This window comes from Ovis aries, chromosome 14 (genome assembly GCF_016772045.2).
Source record: "Ovis aries strain OAR_USU_Benz2616 breed Rambouillet chromosome 14, ARS-UI_Ramb_v3.0, whole genome shotgun sequence".
NCBI classification, from domain to species: Eukaryota; Metazoa; Chordata; class Mammalia; order Artiodactyla; family Bovidae; genus Ovis; species Ovis aries.
In genome coordinates, this window is record NC_056067.1 from 45,674,432 (window position 1) to 45,697,100 (window position 22,669).

The 22,669-nt window shown below is 45.5% G+C and overlaps 1 protein-coding gene and 1 non-coding gene across 2 annotated transcripts; one reads left to right on the forward strand and one right to left on the reverse strand.

Annotated features, from left to right (window-relative positions):
• The first annotated feature begins 8,618 nt into the window (after positions 1-8,618).
• Positions 8,619-17,771, forward strand: LOC101121538 (cytochrome c oxidase subunit 6B1). Its single transcript, XM_004015189.6, has 4 exons — positions 8,619-8,690; positions 10,246-10,364; positions 11,647-11,747; positions 17,581-17,771. The coding sequence occupies exons 2-4, from the start codon at positions 10,259-10,261 to the stop codon at positions 17,632-17,634; spliced, it is 261 nt and encodes an 86-aa protein (XP_004015238.1). The 5' UTR covers positions 8,619-8,690; positions 10,246-10,258; the 3' UTR covers positions 17,635-17,771.
• Positions 17,772-18,169: 398 nt separating this feature from the next.
• TRNAT-UGU (transfer RNA threonine (anticodon UGU)) lies at positions 18,170-18,242 on the reverse strand. Its single transcript has one exon. It is a non-coding gene; the product is annotated as a tRNA-Thr (tRNA).
• Between the last annotated feature and the right edge of the window lie 4,427 nt (positions 18,243-22,669).

Genomic DNA, 22,669 nt, shown 5'->3' on the forward strand with positions numbered 1-22,669 from the left:
TGCTCGCTGTATAATGGGACAGGTAGAGGTTTCAAACAAAGCCCCCACTGCGCCTGCCTTGTGCTGGGACCTGCACAGGAATCAGACCCTATCACTAACTTTCCAGTTTACCTGCTGTTCCCCTCTTGAAGAGAAGGCTTATATTCCAAAAAAAGGGCCTGCTGTGTGCTTTCCCTGTGCTAGGGACCATCAAGGAATTAGACCTAGTGCTTGTCCCCTAAAAGCGTCTACTCCAACCCACGGGACACAGAACTCATACTCCAAGGAGAGCCTACCCGGATTGGGGAACTACTGAGCCTGAAAGAGAGCCCATTAAATGGTCCTCCTGTGGGCCATGCTGGGGACTTAGCAGTGACAAAGACAACTCTGGACCTTGCCCATAGGAGGTTCACAGTCCAGTAAGGAGACAGACCCCTCCCCAACCAGACAGGGACAGCCCAGAGTGGTCAGGACTGGGATGGGAGAACTCTGCAGGGGTAGAGGTGGCCGGCAAAGAGGGACCTGCGCTAGCCTGAGGCAGGAAGTGGGGGTTGGTCAGGGAAAACTTACTGGAGAGGAAAATAGCTGATTTAAGAAGTCAGGTAGGAAAAAAAAAAGTCAGGTAGGCAAAGAATATTCCAGTCAGAAGAAATCAAAGGCCTGGAGGTAGATCTCACAGCACTGTTCCATGAATTAAAATACCAACATAGCTGGAGAGGGGACCATGAGTCAGTTCACAAAGCTCCAAGAGGAAGTGGCCCTGTCTGCCTAGGTAAGGGGCCTGGACTATGTCCTGAGGGCACAGGGGAGCCAGGGAGTTTAAGCAGGGAAGGAATTTGGGCTTCAGGAAGATCTCATCGAAGGGGTCATGCAGGCACATAAACAGGCAGCTCCGCAAAAAATTACAGCATTGATGAACACAGAGCATAAGAAGCCGCCAACCTAGTTAGGCCTTGACACTGCACTCCGCACGCACATGGGAAGCTTTGGAGGCCAGACTGAGGGGAGAGGCAATAACAGTTCTCTTTTTTTTTAAGGTCCAGCCACAGTCTTTCATGGCTTCCTTTTCCAGTCCCCAGAAGCCCACTTTATTCACACGAAAAATTCACTCATTCCACAAATATTTATAGAGTAATACTACATACCAGAAATTAAGTCGTAGAGATACAGTGGTGAATAAGAGACAAAAATTGCTCCTTAATGATGCTTCTACTATATTGATAGAAACAAAAAGAGAGAGAGAGACAGAAACAATAAAAGGAAGGATATAGTATGTTAGAAGATAAGTGCTTTGGAGAAATAAAGTAGGGAAGAAACTGACAAGATAGCAATTTTAAATATTTGGACTGAGAAGAACTCACTGATAAGGTGACATTTTAACAAAGACCTGCAGGACATGATTGAGGGAGCCAGCTAAAGGAAAAGCATTCCAGGCCAAGGGGACAGTAAGACCCTTGGGGGAAGCCAGCTTGCAGGCTTAAGGAACTGCCAGGAGGCCAGAGTGGCTGGAGCAGCAGCAGTTAAGAGGAGATAAGGGTCTGGTCCCATCACTTCATAGAAAATAGAAAGAGAAAAGTGGAAGCAGTAACAGATTTTATTTTCTTAGGCTTCAAAATCACTGCAGATAGTGACTTCAGCCATGAAATTAAAAGACACTTTCTCCTTGGAAGGAAAGGAATGACAAACCTAGACACCATATTAGAAAGCAGAGACTTGGAAGACAAAGGTCTGTATAGTCAAAGATATGGTTTTTCTAGTAGTCATGTATGAATGTGAGTGTATATGTGTTAGTTGCTGAGTCGTGTCTGACCCTTTGTGACTCTGTGGACTGTAGCCCACTAGGCTCCTCTGTCCATGGGATTCTTCAGGCAAGAATACTGGAGTGGGTTGCCATTCCCTTCTCCAGGGGATCCTCCTGACCCAGGGATCAAACCCAGGCCTCCCACACTGGAGGGAAATTCTTTACCATCTGAGTCACCAGATGGATGTGAGAGTTGGACCATAAAGAAGGCTGAGTGTCAAAGAATTGATGCTTTCAAATTGTGGTGCTCGAAGAGTCCCTTGGACAGCAGGAGATCAAACTAGTCAATCTTAAAGGAAATCAACTCTGAATATTCATTGGAAGGACTGATGCTGAAGCTGAAACTCCAATACTTTGGCCACCTGATGCAAAGAGCCAACTCACTGGAGAAGACTGATGCTGGGAAAGACTGAAGGCAAAAGGAGAAGAAGAGGGGGCAGCAAAAGATGAGATGGTTAGATAGAATCACAGACTCAATGGACATGAATCTGAGCATACTCCCGGAGACAGTGAAGGACAGGGGAGCCTGGCATGCTGCAGTCCATGGGGTTGCAAAGAGTCAGACATGACTTAGAGACTGAACAACAACAAGGGTGTCAAGGGAACCAAACTGTGTAAGTCATTTGTAAGGACTTTGGGTTTCGACTAAAAGAGTCAGACCAGGCACATGGGGAGGTTTCCAGGCCAAGGAAGAGAAGTGATCTAACTGAGAAGTTCACAGGGTCCCTCTGGCTGAGTGACCTGATCGCAGAGGGCAGCATGGAAGCTTAGGGGTCAGGGAGTGGGCCACTGCAATAATCCAGGCTGGAGGTGCCTGTGACTTCAATCAGAAGATTCTGGATATATTTTTAAGGCAGAGGCAACAGCATTTCTTGATTGATAAGCTATGGGGTGTGAGAGAGAGTAGTCAAGGACACTTCTGTGACCAGAAGTTGTCATTTGCAGAGATGGGTCAATTTCTGCCAGACCCTTCACGGACCCAAGCTTTAACTCTTAACCCCTCCTCTCTGTGAGGCAGGAATTTGGTTTCTGAGCTCTCAGTCACTCAAATCTTTGTTAATTTGTGCCTTCTAAGGTTTGAGGAAAGATGGTAATGAACAGGGAGGTGGAGCACCCTCATAGCATGACAAACTACCCTGGGAGAAAAAAAATGATTTGTTTTCAATCCCCTAACAATTCAGTTCAGTTCAGTCACTCAGTCATGTCCAACTCTTTGCAACCCCATGGACTGCAGCACACCAGGCCCCTCTGTCCATCACCAACTACCAGAGTTTACTCAAACTCATGTCCATGGAGTTGGTGATGCCATCCAACCATCTCATCCTCTGTCCTCCGCTTCTCCTCCTGCCTTCAATCTTTCCCAGCATCAGGGTCTTTTCAAATGAGTCGGTTCTTTGAATCAGGTGGCCAACGTATTGGAGTTTCACTTCAACAGCAGTCCTTCCAATGAATATTCAGGACTGATTTCCTTTAGGATAGACTGGTTGGATTTCCTTGCAGTTCAAGGGACTCTCAAGAGTCTTCTCCAACACCACAGTTCAAAAGCATCAATTCTTCAGTGCTCAGCTTTCTTTATAGTCCAACTCTCACATCCATACAAGACTACTGGAAAAACCATAGCCTTGACTAGACAGACCTTTGTTGGTAATGTCTCTGCTTTTAAAATGCTGTCTAGGTTGGTCATAACTTTTCTTCCAAGGAGCAAGCACCTTTTAATTTCATAGCTGCAGTCACCATCTGCAGTGATGGGACCAGATGCCATGATCTTCGTTTTCTAAATGTTGAGCTTTAAGACAACTTTTTCCCTCTCCTCTTTCACTTTCATCAAGAGGCTTTTTAGTTCCTCTTCACTTTCTGCCATCAGGGTGGTGTCATCTGCATATCTGAGGTTATTGTTATCTCTCCCGGCAATCTTGATTCTAGCTTGTGCTTCTTCCAGCCCAGCGTTTCTCATGATGTATTCTGCATTTAAGTTAAATAAGCAGGGTGACAATATGCAGCCTTGATGTACTCCTTTCCCAATTTGGAACCAGTCTGTTGTTACATGTCCAGTTCTAACTGTAGCTTCCTGACCTGCATACAGATTTCTTAAGAGGCAGGTCAGGTGGTCTGGTGTTACCATTTCTTGAATAATTTTCCACAGTTTGTTGTGATCCACACAGTCAAAGGTTTGACATAGTCAATAAAGCAGAAATAGACGTTTTTCTGGAACTCTCTTGCTTTTTCCATGATCCAGTGGATGTTGGAAATTTGATCTCTGGTTCCTCTTCCTTTTCTAAAACCAGCTTGAACATGTGGAAGTTCTCAGTTCATATACTGTTGAAGCCTGGCTTGAAGAATTTTTAGCATTACTTTACTAGCGTGTGAGATGAGTGCAATTGTGTGGTAGTTTGAGCATTCTTTGGCATTTCCTTTCTTTGGGATTGGGATGAAAACTGACCTTTTCCAGTCCTGTGGCCACTGCTGAGTTTTCCAAATTTGCTGGCATATTGAGTGCAGCACTTTCACAGCATCATCTTTTAGGATTGGAAATAGCTCAACTGAAATTCCATCACCTCCACTAGCTTTGTGGCGATGCTTCCTAAGGTTCACTTGACTTCGCATTCCAGGATGTCTGGCTCTAGGTGAGTGATCACACCATCGTGGTTATCTGAGTAGTGAAGATCTTTTTTGTACAGTTCTTCTGTGTATTCTTGCCACCTCTTCTTAATATCTTCTGCTTCTGTTAGGTCCATACTATTTCTGTCCTTTTTTGTGTCCATCTTTGCATGAAATGTTCCCTTTGTATCTCTGATTTTCTTGAAGAGATCTCTAGTCTTTCCCATTCTATTGTTTTCCTCTGTTTCTTTGAATTGATCACTGAGGAAGGCTTTCTTATCTCTCCTTGCTATTCTTTGGAACTCTGCATTCAAATGGGTATATCCTTCCTTTGCTCCTTTGCTTTTTGCTTCTCTTCTTTTCACAGCTATTTGTAACACCTCCTCAGACAGCCATTTTGCTTTTTTGCATTTCTTTTTCTTGGGGATGATCTTGATCCCTGTATCCTGTACAGTGTCATGAACCTCCATCCATAGTTCTTCAGGCATTCTGTCTATCAGATCTAATCCCTTGAATCTAATTCTCACTTCCACTGTATAATCATAAGGTTTTGATTTAGGTCATATCTGAATGGTCTAGTGGTTTTCCCTACTTTCTTCAACTTAAGTCTGAATTTTGCAATAAAGAGTTCATGATCTGAGCCACAGTCAGCTCCGGGTCTTGTTTTTGCTGACTATATGGAGATTCTCCATCTTTGGCTGCAAACAATATAATCTATCTGATTTCAGTATTGACCATCTGGTGATGTCCACGTGTAGAGTCTTCTCTTGTGTTGTTGGAAGAGGGTGTTTGCTATGATGAGGGCATTCCCTTGGCAAAACTTTATTAGCCTTTGCCCTGCTTCATTCTGTACTCCTAGGCCAAATTTGCCCGTTACTCCAGGTATTTCTTGACTTCCTACTTTTGCATTCTAGTCCCCTATAATGAAAAGGACATCTTTTCTGGGTGTTAGTTCTAGAAGGTCTTGTAGGTCTTCATAGAACCGTTAGACTTCAGCTTCTTCAGTATTACTGGCTTATTAACTTAGATAAATAGACTTGGATTACTGTGATATTGACTGGTTTGCCTTGGAAACGAAGAGATCATTCTGTCGTTTTTGAGACTGCATCCAAGTACTGCATTTCAGACTCTTTTGTTGGCTATGATGGCTACTCCATTTCTTCTAAGGGATTCCTGCCCTTATATCTACAGTAGTAAATATAATGGTCATCTGAGTTAAATTCACCCATTCCAGTCCTTTAGTTCGCTGATTCCTAGAATGTCGATGTTCACTCTTGCCATCTCCTGTTTGACCACCTCCAATTTGCCTTGATTCGTGGACCTAACATTCCAGGTTCCTAGGCAATGTTGCTCTTTACAGCATAGGACTTTGCTTCTATCACCAGTCACATCCACAGCTAGATTTGCTTTGGCTCCATCCCTTCATTCTTTCTGGAGTTATTTCTCCACTGATCTCCAGTAGCATATTGGGCACCTACCGACCTGGGAAGTTCATCTTTCAATGTCCTGTTTGCCTTTTCATATTGTTCATGGGGTTCTCAGGGCAAGGATACTGAAGTGGTTTGCCATTCCCTTCTCCAGTGGAGCACATTTTGTCAGAACTCTCCGTCATGACCCATCTGTCTTGGGTGGTCCTACACAGCATGGCTCATAGTTTCATTGAGTTAGACAAGGCTGTGGTCCATGTGATCAGATTTGTTAGTTTTCTGTGATTGTGGTTTTCAGCCTGTCTACCCTATAATGGAGGATAAGAGGCTTGTGGAAGCTTCCTGATGGGAGAGACTGACTGATCAGGAAACTGAGTCTTGTTCTGATGGTCGTGGCCATGCTCAGTAAATCTTTTATCCAATTTTCTGTTGATGGGTGGAGCTGTGTTCTCTCCCTGCTATTTACCTGGGGCCAAGTGGGCCTTAGAAAGCATCACTATGAACAAAACTAGTGGAGGTGATGGAATTTCAGTTGAGCTATTTCAAATCCTGAAAGATGATGCTGTGAAAGTGCTGCACTCAATATGCCAGCAAATTTGGAAAACTCAGCAGTGGCCACAGAACTGGAAAAGGTCAGTTTTCATCCCAATCCCAAAGAAAGGAAATGCCAAAGAATGCTCAAACTACCACACAATTGCACTCATCTCACACGCTAGTAAAGTAATGTTAAAAATTCTTCAAGCCAGGCTTCAGCAATACGTGAACCGTGAACTTCCAGATGTTCAAACTGGTTTTAGAAAAGGCAGAGGAACCAGAGATCAAATTGCCAACATCTGCTGGATCATGGAAAAAGCAAGAGAGTTCCAGAAAAACATCTACTTCTGCTTTATTGACTATGCCAAACCTTTGACTGTGTGGGTCACAATAAACTGGAAAATTCTGAAAGAGATGGGAATACCAGACCACCTGATCTGCCTCTTGAGACACCTATATGCAGGTTAGGAAGCAACAGTTAGAACTGGACATGTAACAACAGACTGGTTCCAAATAGGAAAGGGAGTACGTCAAGGCTGTATGTTGTCACCCTGCTTATTTAAGTTAAATGCAGAGTACATCATGAGAAACGCTGGGCTGGAAGAAGCACAAGCTGGAATCAAGATTGCCGGGAGAGGTAACAATAACCTCAGATATGCAGATGACACCACCCTGATGGCAGAAAGTGAAGAGGAACTAAAAAGCCTCTTGATGAAAGTGAAAGAGGAGAGGGAAAAAGTTGTCTTAAAGCTCAACATTTAGAAAACGAAGATCATGGCATCTGGTCCCATCACTTCATGGCAAATAGATGGGGAAACAGTGGAAACAGTGTCAGACTTTATTTTGGGGGGCACTAAAATCATGGCAGACAGTGATTGCAGCCATGAAATTAAAAGATGCTTACTCCTTGGAAGGAGGGTTATGACCAACCTAGATAGCATATTGAAAAGCAGAGATATTACTTTGCCAACAAAGGTCCTTCTAGTCAAGGCTATGGTTTTTCCAGTAGTCATGTATGGGTGTGAGAGTTGGACTGTGAAGAAAGCTGAGCACCGAAGAATTGATGCTTTTGAACTGTGGTGTTGGAGAAGACTCTTGAGAGTCCCTTGGACTGCAAAGAGATCCAACCAATCCATTCTAAAGGAGATCGGTCCTGGGTGTTCTTTGGAAGGAATGATGCTGAAGCTGAAACTCCAGTACTTTGGCCACCTCATGAGAAGGGTTGACTCACTGGAAAAGACTCTGATGCTGGGAGGGATTGGGGGCAGGAGGAGAAAGGGACAACAGAGGATGAGATGGCTGGATCGCATCACCGACTCGATGGACGTGAGTTTGAGTGAACTCCGGGAGTTGGTGATGGACAGGGAGGCCTGGCGTGCTGCGATTCATGGGGTCGCAAAGAGTCGGACACGACGGAGCGACTGAACTGAACTGAAACTACCAATTGGGATTCCCTGATAGCTCAGTTGGTAAAGAATCCGCCTGCAATGCAGGAGACAACAGTCGATTCCTGGGTCAGGAAGATCCCCTGGAGAAGGGAAAGGCTACCCACTCCAGTATTCTGGCCTAGAGAATTCCATGGAAAGTCCATGGGGTCGCAAAGAGTTGGACACGACTGAGCCACTTTCACTTTCATACTAACAATTGGCCCCATAATAGTCACAGAGATTTTTGTGTTTAGTTCAACTATGCTTGAAGTGAAGTCGCTCAGTCGTGTCCGACTCCTTGCAACCCCGCGGACTGTAGCCTACCAGGCTTCTCCGTCCATGGGATTCTCCAGGCAAGAATACTGGAGTGGGTTACCATTTCCTTCTCCAGGGGATCATCCTGACCCAGGGATCGAACCCGGGTCTCCCGCACTGGAGGCAGACGCTTTAACCTCCGAGCCACCAATAGAAGCACCTGGCACTGGGTAAAATATTCAATAAATAATTCTTGCACAAATAAGAGCATTTCTGCTGGACTATTTTCCGCAGGACCACTCAACAGCCAACTCCAGGAACCAGAACCCCTTTCTCTATTAAAGACAGAGAGCTGACCAGGCCGGGTCAATACCTTGGAACGGAGCCCACAGCTTGCAACAGCTCGGAAAGGTACCTAACAAGTGCCACGCAAGGTTACGATTGGGCCCAGAATGAGGATGAACAGGCATTCGGCCCAATAGGAGGTTGGAATTTGCAATATGGGCGTGGCCCGAACTGCTTCAGGGACGGCGCTCTGGCCGTGCGGAAGACTCTTCTGTGCGTTGCTCCGTCCCGCTTCCGGCCGACCTTTTTTCCGCTTCCGGTCCGGTACTGGCGTCTTTGCTGAGGGTCACATTGAGCTTCCAGCGACTTCAGGGGCATCTTTAGGTGAGTGTTGAGGGCTTGGGACCCTGGAACCCCATCTTGGAGGACTGAGGATCCCTACTAGAAAATGAAATGAGGTTTCCAGCCTGCGGTGGCTGACCTCCCGGAGCCCTGGGGTCGTTTCAATCTGACGATTATTTGGTTCTTCTCGGATGTCTAGAACTTTCAAAGCGATTTATATTGATTCATTTAAGCTTCCCTCCAACTCTCTGAGATAGGGCCTGTGATTATCTCTTTTAGGAGGCAACTGAGGCTTAGATACTACGCAGTTTAGCTAGCGATCAGGATTTGAAATCATTAGGACTGCATTGCTCTTAATCACCAGGCCGCAGGCGTTTCTCTCCCCGGTCTCTGACCCCCGAGGCTTGGCTGGCCTGGCTTCTTGGTGACTCTCCACCCTCACCCCCTGCCCCTTGCACGTTCGAGGGGCTGCAGCGTCATCCCCAGTCCATCCTTACTCCCGAAATCAGGTGGAGATGGCTTTCAAAACAACTCTTCCGACCGAGTCTGTCCCCGCCTCTAGTGTTCTACATCCTCTGCTCCCGGAAAGACACTACTCCGGTGCCCCAAATCCTTACCACTACCTTGGGTCACTTGAATTTATTACTGGTCTGGTTAACTTATATGTAATACCACGACTCCTCGAATAATCTGGAATAGAGGCGGTGTCAGATTTCCTAATGAAAACCGTTTGTCACCTCATAAAAGATTATGGGACAGGTTTTTATCCCTAGGCCCGCAGAATGGATGGAACTCATGGGATGCTAGTACGTGAATGGAGGGAAATTTACGTCTGTATTTTTGCCAGTTTCTCATTGAACTCTCTTCCTTCGCTTGGGAATGGAGGCAGTAGCGGTAGTATTTGGCATCATCTGTGACTTTATCAGCAGTGAAAATGACAGGTCATCATATCATATATCCCATTATGTTTGCAGATTTCACAGCATGACCCTATTCAGGCGTGATTATTTTGAAATTGTGGTAGTTCATAAATCCTCAGCTACATGTAATTGGTTTTCTTTGTGATCCTGTGCCATTTTTAAATGCCCTGAAACATATTTGGAGAAAGGGTTCATTAGACTCCTGAGTACTTCATGGCACCAATAGAGATTAAGAACCTTTGCAGTGTAGGTTATGTTAGTGGTGGGAGTGCACCTCCACTCCATGTGTGCTGTATGACCTTGGGAAGTTGCTTAAACACCCTGTCTCTTGTCTGTGAAGCAGTGATAGTAATAGTTCCTGTCTTTTAGAGTAGCTTTAGGAGTAAAGCTTCCTTGCCTATAATAAGCACTCAGTGAATATCAACTAGTGTTATTTTGGCCTGTTTTTTTTTTTACCGAGCAGTTGTCTACCCCGACACATCCTGCTGTGACTTCCATAACTAATGTGTTCTTGCCCAGCCCTTCACCTCTATCTGTATGTTGAAAGGGAGGGGGTATTGGCTTGTTCACACCCAGCCCATTCTTCTCTGTCAGGTCTCCACTGGGCCTGGGTGGGCTGACAGCCCCCTGTCCAGGCCCCCAGGACCTCTGCCACAATCCACTCTGTTTCCCTCCAGGAGTGCTGACACTATGGCAGAAGACATCCAGACCAAAATCAAGAACTACCAGACTGCTCCTTTTGACAGCCGCTTCCCCAACCAGAACCAGACCAGGAACTGCTGGCAGAACTACCTGGGTGAGCAGGACTTGGGGAGGAGGCGGGCAATGTTGACCTTCCCCTGATCCCACACTTACCTCTTACCTCCTCATCGCCTCTTCTCTTTAATTCTGAACATCCTACTTCACGGGGCCCATGCCACCCATCACCTCCTGTATTCAAGATTTGACCTAAGGTCACAAACTTTGGATTCCATAGTCATTTCCCCCCCCAAGATGTGTATATGTCTATCTGTATGGAATGTAACATGCTTATAGGAAGTACATAAACCATAATGTACAGCTAAATCAATAACTCTAAATTGAATCCTCCATGTGATTATAATCTGGATAGAAAATGGGATACTGCCAGTCCCCTGAGCTCCCCTGTCTGCTGCATGCCGTCTCTTGAAAGCAACACTCTGCTCTCCCCACCAGAGTTGTAACCCCACAGACCTAGGGCAGTCATATTTTGGTTTTATCACCACTTTCAGGTCTGCCTCTTTGTGAACTTTAGAAATACTGTGTGTTGTCTTATGCTTGGATTTCTTCATTCAATAGTTATGAAGATTCTTCCATGCTGTGGCATATATTTTTCTCATTTTTATTGTGTGCAGTTTTCCAACATTTCATTCATGAACACTGGTGTGGTTTCCAGTTTGGGGCTCATATGAATGATGCTGCTATGATTGATGTAATTTGATGTCTTTGTGAATGCTTTCTCTCTTAGGGAGTGTGCCCAGGAGTGTAATACTTGGAATAATCTTTGAATTAATTTCCTACTATTAAAAACCAGATTATCCCCCTCCTTTCTCCTCTCCTGGATGCCAGCATCTTAGCATCAAGACCATCTTGCCCTTCCCTTGTCCTGGTTCAGGACTTCCATAATCCCTACACACACCTCTCAGGTTGCCCTGTTATTCCTGACTCAGAAGTTCCAAGTTGAACAGTAGTTCTTTTTCTTTTTTTTCTTGGCTACTCCGGGTCTCCTTTGTGGTGCACAGGCTAGGCTTCGTTACCCTGTGGGATCTTAGTTCCTCCACCGGGGCATGAACCCAGGTCCCCTGTAATGAATGGAAGGTGGATTCCTAACACCAGGGAAGTCCCAGACAGTAGTACTTTATGGATTGCAAAATAAGCTTAGTGTGGTGTGTCTAGCCCTTTTTAGTACTACACTTGTAAGGATATACTTTCTTTGTGAAACTTGGGAGTGTGGGGGATTCGTGTAACTGGTTGTGAAGTAAAAAGTATTTCTGTGAGTTTTGATCAGAAATATGTTCCAGCTCTTGGTCTGGGCTGACCCTGATCCCTTTTCTTCACAGACTTTCACCGCTGTGAGAAGGCAATGACTGCTAAAGGGGGTGACGTCTCTGTGTGCGAATGGTACCGGCGTGTGTACAAGTCCCTTTGCCCCATATCCTGGGTAGGTGCCTCCTCCTGGGGCCCTTGGGATGCTGGGGTGGGATGGGGTTTTTGCCAAAGGGCATATGGGGACTTGGTGCGAGCTTATCTGTGAGGGGCAGAGGGAGGACAAGGCTTCACACCGACCATGGATGCACCTTTGCTTCTTCCTAAAATTGCCTGCCTTTCCTCCTTTCACCAGGACTCTCAACCAGCCAGGCTCTCAGCTAAGGCAGCCAGATCTATCTCACCCAGGTGCTCTACGAGTACATGCCCTGTCCCTGTGGAGCTCATCTGCTTTTGGAGTCTTGTCTTTTCTTTACATGAACATTTCCAAGTGTGTATAAAAGTAGAATAATTGAGTCAGTTCAGTCGCTCAGTCGTGTCCAACTCTTTGCGACCCTGTGAATCGCAGCACGCCAGGCCTCCCTGTCCATCACTAATTCCTGGAGTTCACTCAGACTCATGTGCATCAAGTTGGTGATGCCATCCAGCCATCTCATACTCTGTCGTCCCCTTCTCCTGCCCCCAATCCCTCCCAGCATCAGGGTCTTTTCCAATGAGTCAGCTCTTCTCATGAGGTGGCCAAAGTATTGGAGTTTCAGCCTCAACATCAGTCCTTCCAACGAACACCCAGAACTGGTTTCCTTTAGGATGGACTGGTTGGATCTCCTTGCAGTCCAAGGGACTCTCAAGAGTCTTCTCCAACACCACAGTTCAAAAGCATCAATTCTAAGGTGCTCAGCTTTCTTCACAGTCCCAACTCTCACATCCATACATGACCACTGGAAAACCATAGCCTTGACTAGACGGACTAGCAAAGTAATGTCTCTGCTTTTGAGTATGCTATCTAGGTTGGTCATAACTTTCCTTCCAAGGAGTTAAGTGTCTTTTAATTTCATGGCTGCAGTCACCATCTGCAGTGATTTTGGAGCCCCAAAAATAAAAGTCTGACACTGTTTCCACTGTTTTCCCCATCTATTTCCCATGAAGTGATGGGACTGGATGCCATGATCTTCGTTTTCTGAATGTTGAGCTTTAAACCAACTTTTTCCCTCTCCTCTTTCACTTTCATCAAGAGGCTTTTTAGTTCCTCTTCACTTTCTGCCATAAGGGTGGTGTCATCTGCATATCTGAGGTTATTGATATTTCTCCTGGCAATCTTGATTCTAGCTTGTACTTCTTCCAGCCCAGCGTTTCTCATGAATAATTCAGTTCAGTTCAGTTCAGTCTCAGTTGTGTCCGACTCTTTGCGACCCCATGAATTGCAGCATGCCAGGCCTCCCTGTCCATCACCAACTCCCGGAGTTCACTCAGACTCACGTCCATCGCGTCAGTGATGCCATCCAGCCATCTCATCCTCTGTCGTCCCTTTCTCCTCCTGCCCCCAATACCTCCCAGTCTTTTCCAATGAGTCAACTCTTTGCATGAGGTGGCCAAAGTACTGGAGTTTCAGCTTCAGTATCATTCCCTCCAAAGAAATCCCAGGGCTGATCTCCTTCAGAATGGACTGGTTGGACCTCCTTGCAGTCCAAGGGACTCTCAAGAGTCTTCTCCAACACCACAGTTCAAAAGCATCAATTCTTCGGTGCTCAGCTTTCTTCACAGTTCAACTCTCACATCTATACATGACCACAGGAAAAACCACAGCCTTGACTAGATGGACCTTTGTTGGCAAAGTAATGTCTCTGCTTTTCAATATGATATCTAGGTTGGTCATAACTTTTCTTCCAAGGAGTAAGCATCTTTTAATTTCATGGCTGCAGTCACCATCTGCAGTGATTTTGGAGCCCCCAAAAATAAAGTCTGACACTGCTTCCACTGTTTCCCAATCTATTTGCCATGAAGTGATGGGGCCAGATGCCATGATCTTCGTAGTGACCCCAAATATCCCCAGCACCCAAACTGAGTAGTCAGTTCAAGATCTTTCCACGTCCCCTCCATCTGTCCCCACCCCCACCCCTTGTTTTCTTCGGCTGCACTGGGTCTGTGTTGTAGCACACGGGCTGTTTGTTGTGACATGTGAGGGGGCTTCTCTAGTTACAGGGCACAGGGTTAGTTGTCCAACCAAGCATCAAACCTGAGTCGCCTGCACTGGAAGGCAGATTCTTAACCATGGGACCACTAGGGAAGTCCCATCTGTCCTTTCTGTTTCTTTCCTTGGCTGGAGTATTCTGAAGCAGATCCCAGATAAGTCATTTCACCCCTGCCTACTTCAGTGTGCATCTCTAAAACTAGGGATGCAGTGAGGCAGTCTTCTAGGCCTGATCCAGCCAGACCTGTCGTTACTATCTGATACTCTGCCTTACCCTCTTTTTTTAAGTAAAATATTACTTTATTTCAAGTCGAAGACCCCATTGACTACAGGAAACACTTAGAGATGTTTAAATCTTTTTTTTTTTTTATGCTGGAAATGAATGTGACAAGCATGCTAATTTCAGAGATGTTAAAATGAAAAAATGTGTCTTGAAGTCAGAATGTGAAATTACAAAAACGGAACAGTGCTCATTTTTAAAAACAAATATGAGCAATACAGTAAAATAAAAATTAGATCCACTTGCGTTCCTCAGTCCCTCGCTCCCCTTAGGTAACAATTATTAGCAGATTCCTTTTTCTCTATACATTAATCATTCATAAGCCTACGAAACTTCTGTGTAAAGATGGGTTATACTGTATAGGCTGTCCTATGTCTTACTTTGACTTATCAACATGTTTTGAGCCTTTTTTTTTTTTTTTACGACATTGCATATAGATCCACCTCATTTTTGTTTGTTTCTTTCCTTTTTTAAAGTTTTTTGGCCATGCTGCGTGGCATGTGGAATCTTAGTTTCCCAACCAGGAATCGAACCCTCACCCTCTGTAGTAGAAGCACAGAGTCTTAACCACTTGACTGCCAAGGAAGTTCTTAATATACAGATGCTTTTATTCAACTGGTCCCCTTTGATTATGTTCCCATTTTTCAGTATTTTAAACATCCTTGATGTGCATCTTTGGGGCCTGTTTGTTGAGAACAGACTGCCTTAATGCACTCTTCCTCAGCTTGTTTGGTACCTCACACCTCTTCAGCCATACTCTCAAGTGCCTTTGCATACCCACTGCCCTCTCAGGATTTCTCCTTGTCCCTACATGATCCTGGGTACCATCCACCCTCCAGCCTCTGCGCCTGCATTGGATGGGTGCACACTGGCCCAGGTGCTAGGAAGTGTGCTTCTGGACCCAGTGCTGCCCCGTACCCCAGTCCTTGGCACCAGGGCCTCCCCTTACCTGGGCATCATCAGATTATGTGGTCCCTCCCCTCAAGCACTCACTGTATCTGCCTTCTTAGCCCTTCTTATGGCTAGGTATGAACACATTTTTTTTAAACACACTCTTTATACCCAGCAGCCCTGACTTCTTTGTTCCAGAAATTGGTGACACAAAAATAACTGTTTTGTTAATGCTGTTTGTTTTTGTTTTTTATAAGAATGAAAACCACTTCATAAAAACTTAAGAAATAGAGGAAGGGGAAAAAATTGTTCCTCATCCTCCTGATCTGGCTGATCATAATGTAACATCTTCCAAGTGTTTCCTGTGCGTTTTTAAAAATTAATCTCTGACCCCAAAATGTGTATTTGGAGAAGAATGGGGATGAGAGTCCAGCACTTTTCCTGTATGAGCATTTAAAACACTTCTGCTAATCAACTTTTCTCTTTTTTCTTTTTTGCCACATCTTGAGGCTTTGAGGATCTTAGTTCCCCATTGGGGATTGAACCCCAGCCCCCACAGCAGTGAAAGCCCTGAATCCTAACCTCTAGGCCACCAGGGAGCTAACTGCCTTTTATTTTCCAGTGCTAAAACATCTGTAGTTTCTCCATGAAAAATTCAGTGGCTTTTTGGAAAGTTTCAAAACAAGTTTTTATGATGTAGAAAGTAGAAGTCTCCTAAGTCATCCCCTTTCTGAATCCAAAGTTAACTTCCCTTCGAAATTTGGTGTAAATCTTCCACTTCCTTTTCTGTGTGCTAATGTTTGTATAGGTGTGGGTGTGTGTTTATATGCTTTTAAAATACAGTTATGGATCATACTTTAGATATTGTCTTATCCTTGGCTTTTTTACTTTGTTTTATTTTCGTGTCAGTACAACCTGCTCAATTACTGGGTAGCCATTGTCTTTCATAGTTAAAAAATTGTTCCTTCCCCTTTAACTGGACTCAGTCTTTTTTCACTGTTTTAAATGATACTGTGGTATACAGTTCCACTACCGGAAATAGTTTGCATCTCCTTTCCATGAAGTGAGATTATTGAGCAAAGACTGATTTCCCAAAGGATCAGATCAGCCTGGTCCTTCAATATAAAAGAAAGTGGGGAGTGGTAGATAGTGCTCAGTGTTGGTGGTTCTGTAGACTGGCCCAGTCGCTTTTAAGGTCCATCCTGAGGCAGGATCATTCAAAATGAAAAAAATCATACTGCAGATATGGCCTTTTCATCTCTACACATCCTGTAAAAATGTGTATGAAGACATCCACTGCAGAACATTCGGAAACACGTTAAATAGATGGATATTCATCTTGATCTTTATGACAATATAGAAAGAGCTCTAAGACTCATGAAAAAAGCAAGTTGCAGGACAGTTTAAGTACAGAGTATTTGTGATGTATGGTGTATATGTGTGTAAATAAAACAGGCACTTACTGAAGGCACTTAGGTGTTGTAAGTATTTTATGTCATAAAAGGGCTGCTGCTGCTGAGTCGCTTCAGTCGTGTCCGACTCTGTGCGACCCCATAGACGGCAGCCCACCAGGCTCCCCGTCCCTGGGATTCTCCAGGCAAGAACACTGAAGTGGGTTGCCATTTCCTTCTCCAATGCATGGAAGTGAAAAACAAAAGAGAAGTCGCTCAGTCGTGCCCGACTCTTAGCGACCCCATGGACTGCAGCCTACCAGGCTCCTCCCATCCATGGGATTTTCCAGGCAGGAGTGCTGGAGTGGGGTGCCATTGCCTTCTCCCCATAAAAGGGCAAACATGCTAAAAACAGAGAGGTCCTTTTATCAGGATCGTCATTTTACAGAATTGGAAGCTGGAGCCCTAAAAGGTTGAGTGATTTGCCTGAGGAGATCACAGCTGGGAAGTGATGGAGTGGGGGTTCCGACTGTCTTCCTTGTCCATGCGCTTATCCAGTGCCTCTACTATATCGCATGTGAGTGTGCACTTGTGTATAAAAATGAGCTTCTGATTGCCTGTAGGAGGGTCCACACATTGCAGAGCATTAGTTTCGGTAGTGTTAAGTTTGCTGTGGGCCTTTCTGTTGGTCTCAGGTGTGCACACATACATGAGCAATAGTGGGATCACGCTGTATATCCAGCTTGGACCTTTTGCACTTGATAGTATATCTTGGAGATACATTCCTGCTGAAGTATAGATAGCCCACCCTGTGCCCCCACCCCAGCCCCGCACCCCCACAGCTGCCCAGTATTCCTTCTTTCCTCTGTTCTGTCAAACATCATTGAGTGTTGACTTTGGGTGTCTGAAACAGGGCACAGTCACACTCCTGAAGCTCTGCACACACGTCTCCCCATGGACAGCTCTGCTATGAGTCTGCCTGATACTTCTCTCCACCCACCTTCCACCTCCTCTCCCCTCAGTGCGTCAGCTCATTCAGGGCATTGATTTTTGTCCTTCTGAGTCACTGTTGGTCCCCTGGCTCCTGGAACAGCTGCCAGTATTGGCACATAGCAGGTACTAGGGTTGTTGTTGGGTGTTGTTGCAGGTACTAGGTTACTTGTTGACTGAACAGATGGGCAGACTAAGGAGGGTGAAGAAGTCCACCCATCTGCTTTCCCTGTGGAGGAAGGGAATAACACTGGCTGTGTATCTACAGGTGTCGACTTGGGACGACCGCCGGGCAGAAGGCACGTTTCCTGGGAAGATCTGAACCGGCTCCATCCCACCTCCTCTGTCCTCCGTCCTTCTCCCCAGGTGGTGAAGGGGGACCTGGGTACATGGTGATCCCCACCCTGGGATCCTGAATCATGGTTTAACTAATAATAAATACTCGTTTGAAATGTGTAAGGCTGTGTATGTGTAAAAGAGCTGGACAATGGGGCCAGAAACTGGGGCGGAATTAGTACCATGATCAGTAAAGGGGACTGAATTCAGGGTGGGGTTTTTTGTTTTTTATTTCAGTTTTTCTTTGAATAAACTTTGACCACCTCTTCTTTACCAGACAATAGAGTGAATGATTATACAAAACAACTTCAAGTTCCTGTATGAGCTAAAATCTATGCAAATGTCCTGCTTCGTCATCTGTACAATTTTTTGAAACTTACATTTTGAATCACATGAAAATAGTATAATCACCTAGCTTCAACAGTGATCAACAAATGACCAATTGTTTCATCTCAGCGGCTCTTCTTTACTAGGTAATTTTATTTAGTTATTCCCACCCCACCCAGGTTGAAGGATCTTAGTTCCCCAACCAGGGATTGAACCTAGACCCTTGGCAATACAAGTGCCAAGTCTTAACCATTGGACCACCAGGGAATTCCCTATCTAGATAATTTTGAAGCAAATACTGGAGATCATATTTTATCTAGAAATAAGTAAGGTACAGATTTATTTTAAACAATCATAATTACATCTAAAAGCTAAGAAGTTGTTAATATTGTCTGATAAGCAGTCTAGTGTGCAATGTGTAATTTCTCCCAGTTTTCTAGGCCTCCTGTATTGTATTGATCATAGTGATGATTGGAAGTCATTTAAGTAGACCAAGTTAAGAAATGTCCCTTCTTGACATCCCCAAAGGAATTGTCACACAACAGTAGGAGAAGGCAATGGCACCCCACTCCAGTACTCTTGCCTGGAAAATCCCATGGACAGAGGAGCCTGGTAGGCTGCAGTCCATGGGGTCACTAAGAATCACACACGACTAAGCAACTTCAGTTTAACTTTCCACTTTCATGCATTGGAGAAGGAAATGGCAACCCACTCCAGTGTTGTTGCTTGGAGAATCCCAGGGACAGGGGAGCCTGGTGGGCTGCCGTCTATGGGGTTGCAAAGAGTTGGACACGACTGAAGTGACTTAGCAGTACAAAATATCCACTGCAAACTTGTCAATAGAGGATTCCTCACAGCGTGACAGCTAGCGTACGATGTTGTAGTCAGATTGGTGCTGTTTCAGTCAGTTCAGTTGCTCAGTTGTGTCCGGCTCTTTGCGACCCCGTAGACTGCAGCACGCCAGGCTTCCCTGTCCATCACAAACTTCTGGAGCTTGCTCAAACTCATGTCCATCAAATTGTTGATGCCATCCAACCATCTCATCCTCTGTTGTCCTCTTCTGTCTTCAGTCTTTCCAAGCATCAGGGTCTTCTCCAATGAATCAGTTCTTCACATCAGGTGGCTAAAGTATTGGAGTTTTAGCTTCAGCATCAGTCCTTCCAATTCAGGACTTCTAGATCAGGACTGATTTCCTTTAGGATGGACTGGTTGGATCTCTGCAGTCCAAGGACTCAAGAGTCCTCCAATACCACAGTTCAAAAGCATCAAATCTTCGGCAGTCACTTTTCTTTATAGTCTCAGCTTACATCCATACATGCTGCTGCTGCTGCTAAGTCACTTCAGTCGTGTCCAACTCTGTGCGACCCCATAGACGGCAGCCCACCAGGCTCCCTCGTCCCTGGGATTCTCCAGGCAAGAATACTGGAGTGGTTGCCATTTCCTTCTCCAATGCGTGAAAGTGAAGTCGTTCAGTCGTGTCCAACTCTTCGCGACCCCATGGACTGCAGCCCACCAGGCTCCCCCGTCCCTGGGATTCTTTAGGCAGGAACACTGGAGTGGGTTGCCACTTCCTTCTCCAGTGCATGAAAGCAAAAAGTGAAAGTGAAGTTGCTCAGTCGTGTCCGACTCTTTGCAACCCCATGGACTGCAGCCTACCAGACTCCTCCATCCATAAATGACTACTGGAAAAACCATAGCTTTGACTAGATGGACCTTTGTCAGCAAAGTAATGTCTCTGCTTTTTAATATGCTGTCTAGGTTGGTCATAGCTTTTCTTCCAGAGAGCGAAGTCTTAATTTCATGGCTGCAGTCACTATCTGCAGTGCTTTTGGAGCCCAAGAAAATAAACTTTGTCTCTGTTTCCATTGTTTTCCCCATCTATTTGCCATGAAGTGATGGGACCAACTGCCATGATTTTAGTTTTTTGAATGTTGAGTTTTAAGCCAGCTTTTTCACCCTCCTCTTTCATTAAGAGGCTCTTTAGTTCTTCACTTTCTGCCATAAGGGTGGTGTCATCTGCATATCTACGGTTATTGATATTTCTCCCTGCAGTCTTGATTCCAGCTTATGCTTCATCCAGCCCAGCATTTTGCTTGATGTACTCTGAATATAAGTTAAATAAGCAGGGTGACAATAAATGGTTGTTTTACAAACGTGTGTTCTAAAGAGCAGAGAGGTGATTCTCATAACTGAGCAACAATGACCCTGTGAGAGTGCTCCTGAAGCGGCCACCCATGAGGAGGGGGGGCTGTAAACCAATGGGCCTAGTGCACACGGAGAAACTAGAAGCTTCTGGCATGTGTTGGGAGTAGGACAGAATGTAAACATGGTGAAATTTCAAATGAATACAGTCCAGTGAAAAACCAAGATGTAGGACTTCCCTTGACCCCACTCGCCCAGTTCTGCCCAGAGGCTGCCACCATGAGCAGTTTCAGAGATTGCCCAGAGAAGCATCTAGAAACATAAATACTGATTCTGTCTACAGTTGATTTGATAAGGATTGACACAGCTCTCCATTTCCTCTTTGATCTCCCACTGCTCATGTGCTCGAGCAGTTCCTACCGCACTGCTCTTCATTGTGACAGGAACTGTGAGGTAACGAGGTCAACGCACTAGGCTGGTTCCAACCTCAAGGTCTGTGCACCTGCCCCTTGCTCTGTCTGCAGTGCTTTCCCATGGCCTAGCCACTCGGCTTGCTCCCTCCTGCATTCAGCTCTTCCCCAAGTAGCATGAAGTGAGCTCTTCCTTGACCACTCGACCTACCAAGTCACCTCCACACACACGGAATTCCCTGGCAGTCCAGTGGTTAGGACTCCATACTAACTGCCAAGAGAATTGGGATCCCACAAGAAGGGCCAAAAAAACAAAACACACACTTTGCAGCCCTCACCCCTTTCGTTTCTTAAGCACTTACCACTAATATTCCCTACATTTTATCCCTTGCTAATCATCTCCCCATCACTAAAACATAATTTCCACAAGGGCAAGGAATATGTATATTCCCTCTTCACCTTATTGCCCTGTTAGTGGGGGCCGCTATTTGTCTCCTCTGGAAAGATCTGGCAGGTGACCTGTGGGGTGATACTATGCAGAACAGTTCCACCACGACAGCCTTGCACAGTACATTGTTGTTAACTTGTAAGCACAGTGTTGAACAGCAGACCTTTAGAATTTATTCATCTTGTATAACTGAAACTTTATATCTGTTGATTAGTAATTCCCCCATTTTCCTCATCACTCCCCAGCCCTTGGCAACCACCATTCTACTCTCTGCTTTAATGAGTCTGACTATTTTCCTCTTTTTTAAAAAAATATTTTTATTTATTTGGCGGTGCCAAGTCTTAGTCATAGCATGTGGGATCTACTTCCCTGACCAGGGATCGAACCCAGGCCCCCTGCATTGGGAGCATGGAGTCTTAGCTGTTAGACCACCAGGGCAGTCCCTTCATTACCTGTGATAAATGGAATTATGCACTATTTGTTGTTCTGTGACTGGTATTTCATGTAGCACCAGTTCCTCTAGGTTCATCCATGTTGTGTATTGTGGGATTTCCTGCCTTTCTAAGGCTGAAGGATATTCCTCTGTATATATAGATCATGCTCCCTCTGTCAGGAATGTCCTTTTCTGCCTCTTACCTGCCAGCCCCAGTCTCCTCCTCCAATGTCCCTTCCTCCAGGAAGCCTTCCTCAACACCCTCAGCTGGGTTGGACACTTCCTTTGGGTTCACACATTCCCTTTTGTTTTCCCCCTGACCTCTTGGCCTGAGCTTCCTCCCTTGGTCACTCCGGCATCCCCTTGACCATGCTGAGCTGTCACTCCCTGGTGACTGTCAGTCCACACAACTCCCTCTCCCACCCCGCTGCCAGCCCCTTCTTCCGTGAGCTTGTGAGGGCAGGGACAGAGCCATCTTGATTACTGCTGTGTTCCCAGCCTTGCCTCCCACAGAACTGGGAGAAAATTCAGTATGTGCATCAGATCCTTAATGCTTAGTTCAGGCCTGATCACATACTTGGTGCTCAATAAATCTGAGAAAGAAAAAAGGTCTTCCCTTAGTCCAGTGGCTAAGACTCCGAGCTCCCAATGTAAGGGGCCTGGGTTCAATCCCTGGTCAAGGGACTAGATCCCACATGCTGCAATGAAGAGTTTGCACAGTCAAACAGATACATACTTTCAAAAAAAGAAAAAGGCCTTTTGACCACCCTGCCCTCCTGCTTTCCTTGCTTCACCACCTCCCAGCATGTCCTAGTCTTCCCTGACTCCTCTCTCTACCCCTGCTTCCCTTCCTCTCTCCCCATCAAGCCACCCTTCACACTGGCCCCATTCAGCTCTGAAGCTTCACTTCCTTGGGCGTAATGCCCACCTTTCACACCCCTACCTGTGAATTTCAGGTCTTCCCTTGCTCAGCTGCCCCAAAGGAGCACCTGAGATTTCAGCCTCTCTTTATCACCTTGGCACCCAAACTTCAGGTCTCAGAATGTTGCTACTACGTCTGTGTACCTCTGCTCTGCCATCGATGGCATTTTCCTATATCCTCTTCGATAAGTTCATTTGGAAAGGAAATTTTAACCTATGACATATTCTTGCAAAAGAATGGATGAAGTAGAGCCACATAGTTCAGTTCAGTCGCTCAGTCGTGTACGACTCTTTGCGACCCCATGAATCGCAGCACGCCAGGCCTCCCTGTCCATCACCG

Bases quoted from the DNA above. Each gene is read 5' to 3' on its own strand.
- LOC101121538 (XM_004015189.6), top strand. From the start codon at position 10,259: ATGGCAGAAGACATCCAGACCAAAATCAAGAACTACCAGACTGCTCCT. The intron at 10,365-11,646 runs GTGAGCAGGACT...TTTTCTTCACAG, and splicing joins CTGCTGGCAGAACTACCTGG to ACTTTCACCGCTGTGAGAAG. The intron at 11,748-17,580 runs GTAGGTGCCTCC...GTGTATCTACAG, and splicing joins CCCTTTGCCCCATATCCTGG to GTGTCGACTTGGGACGACCG.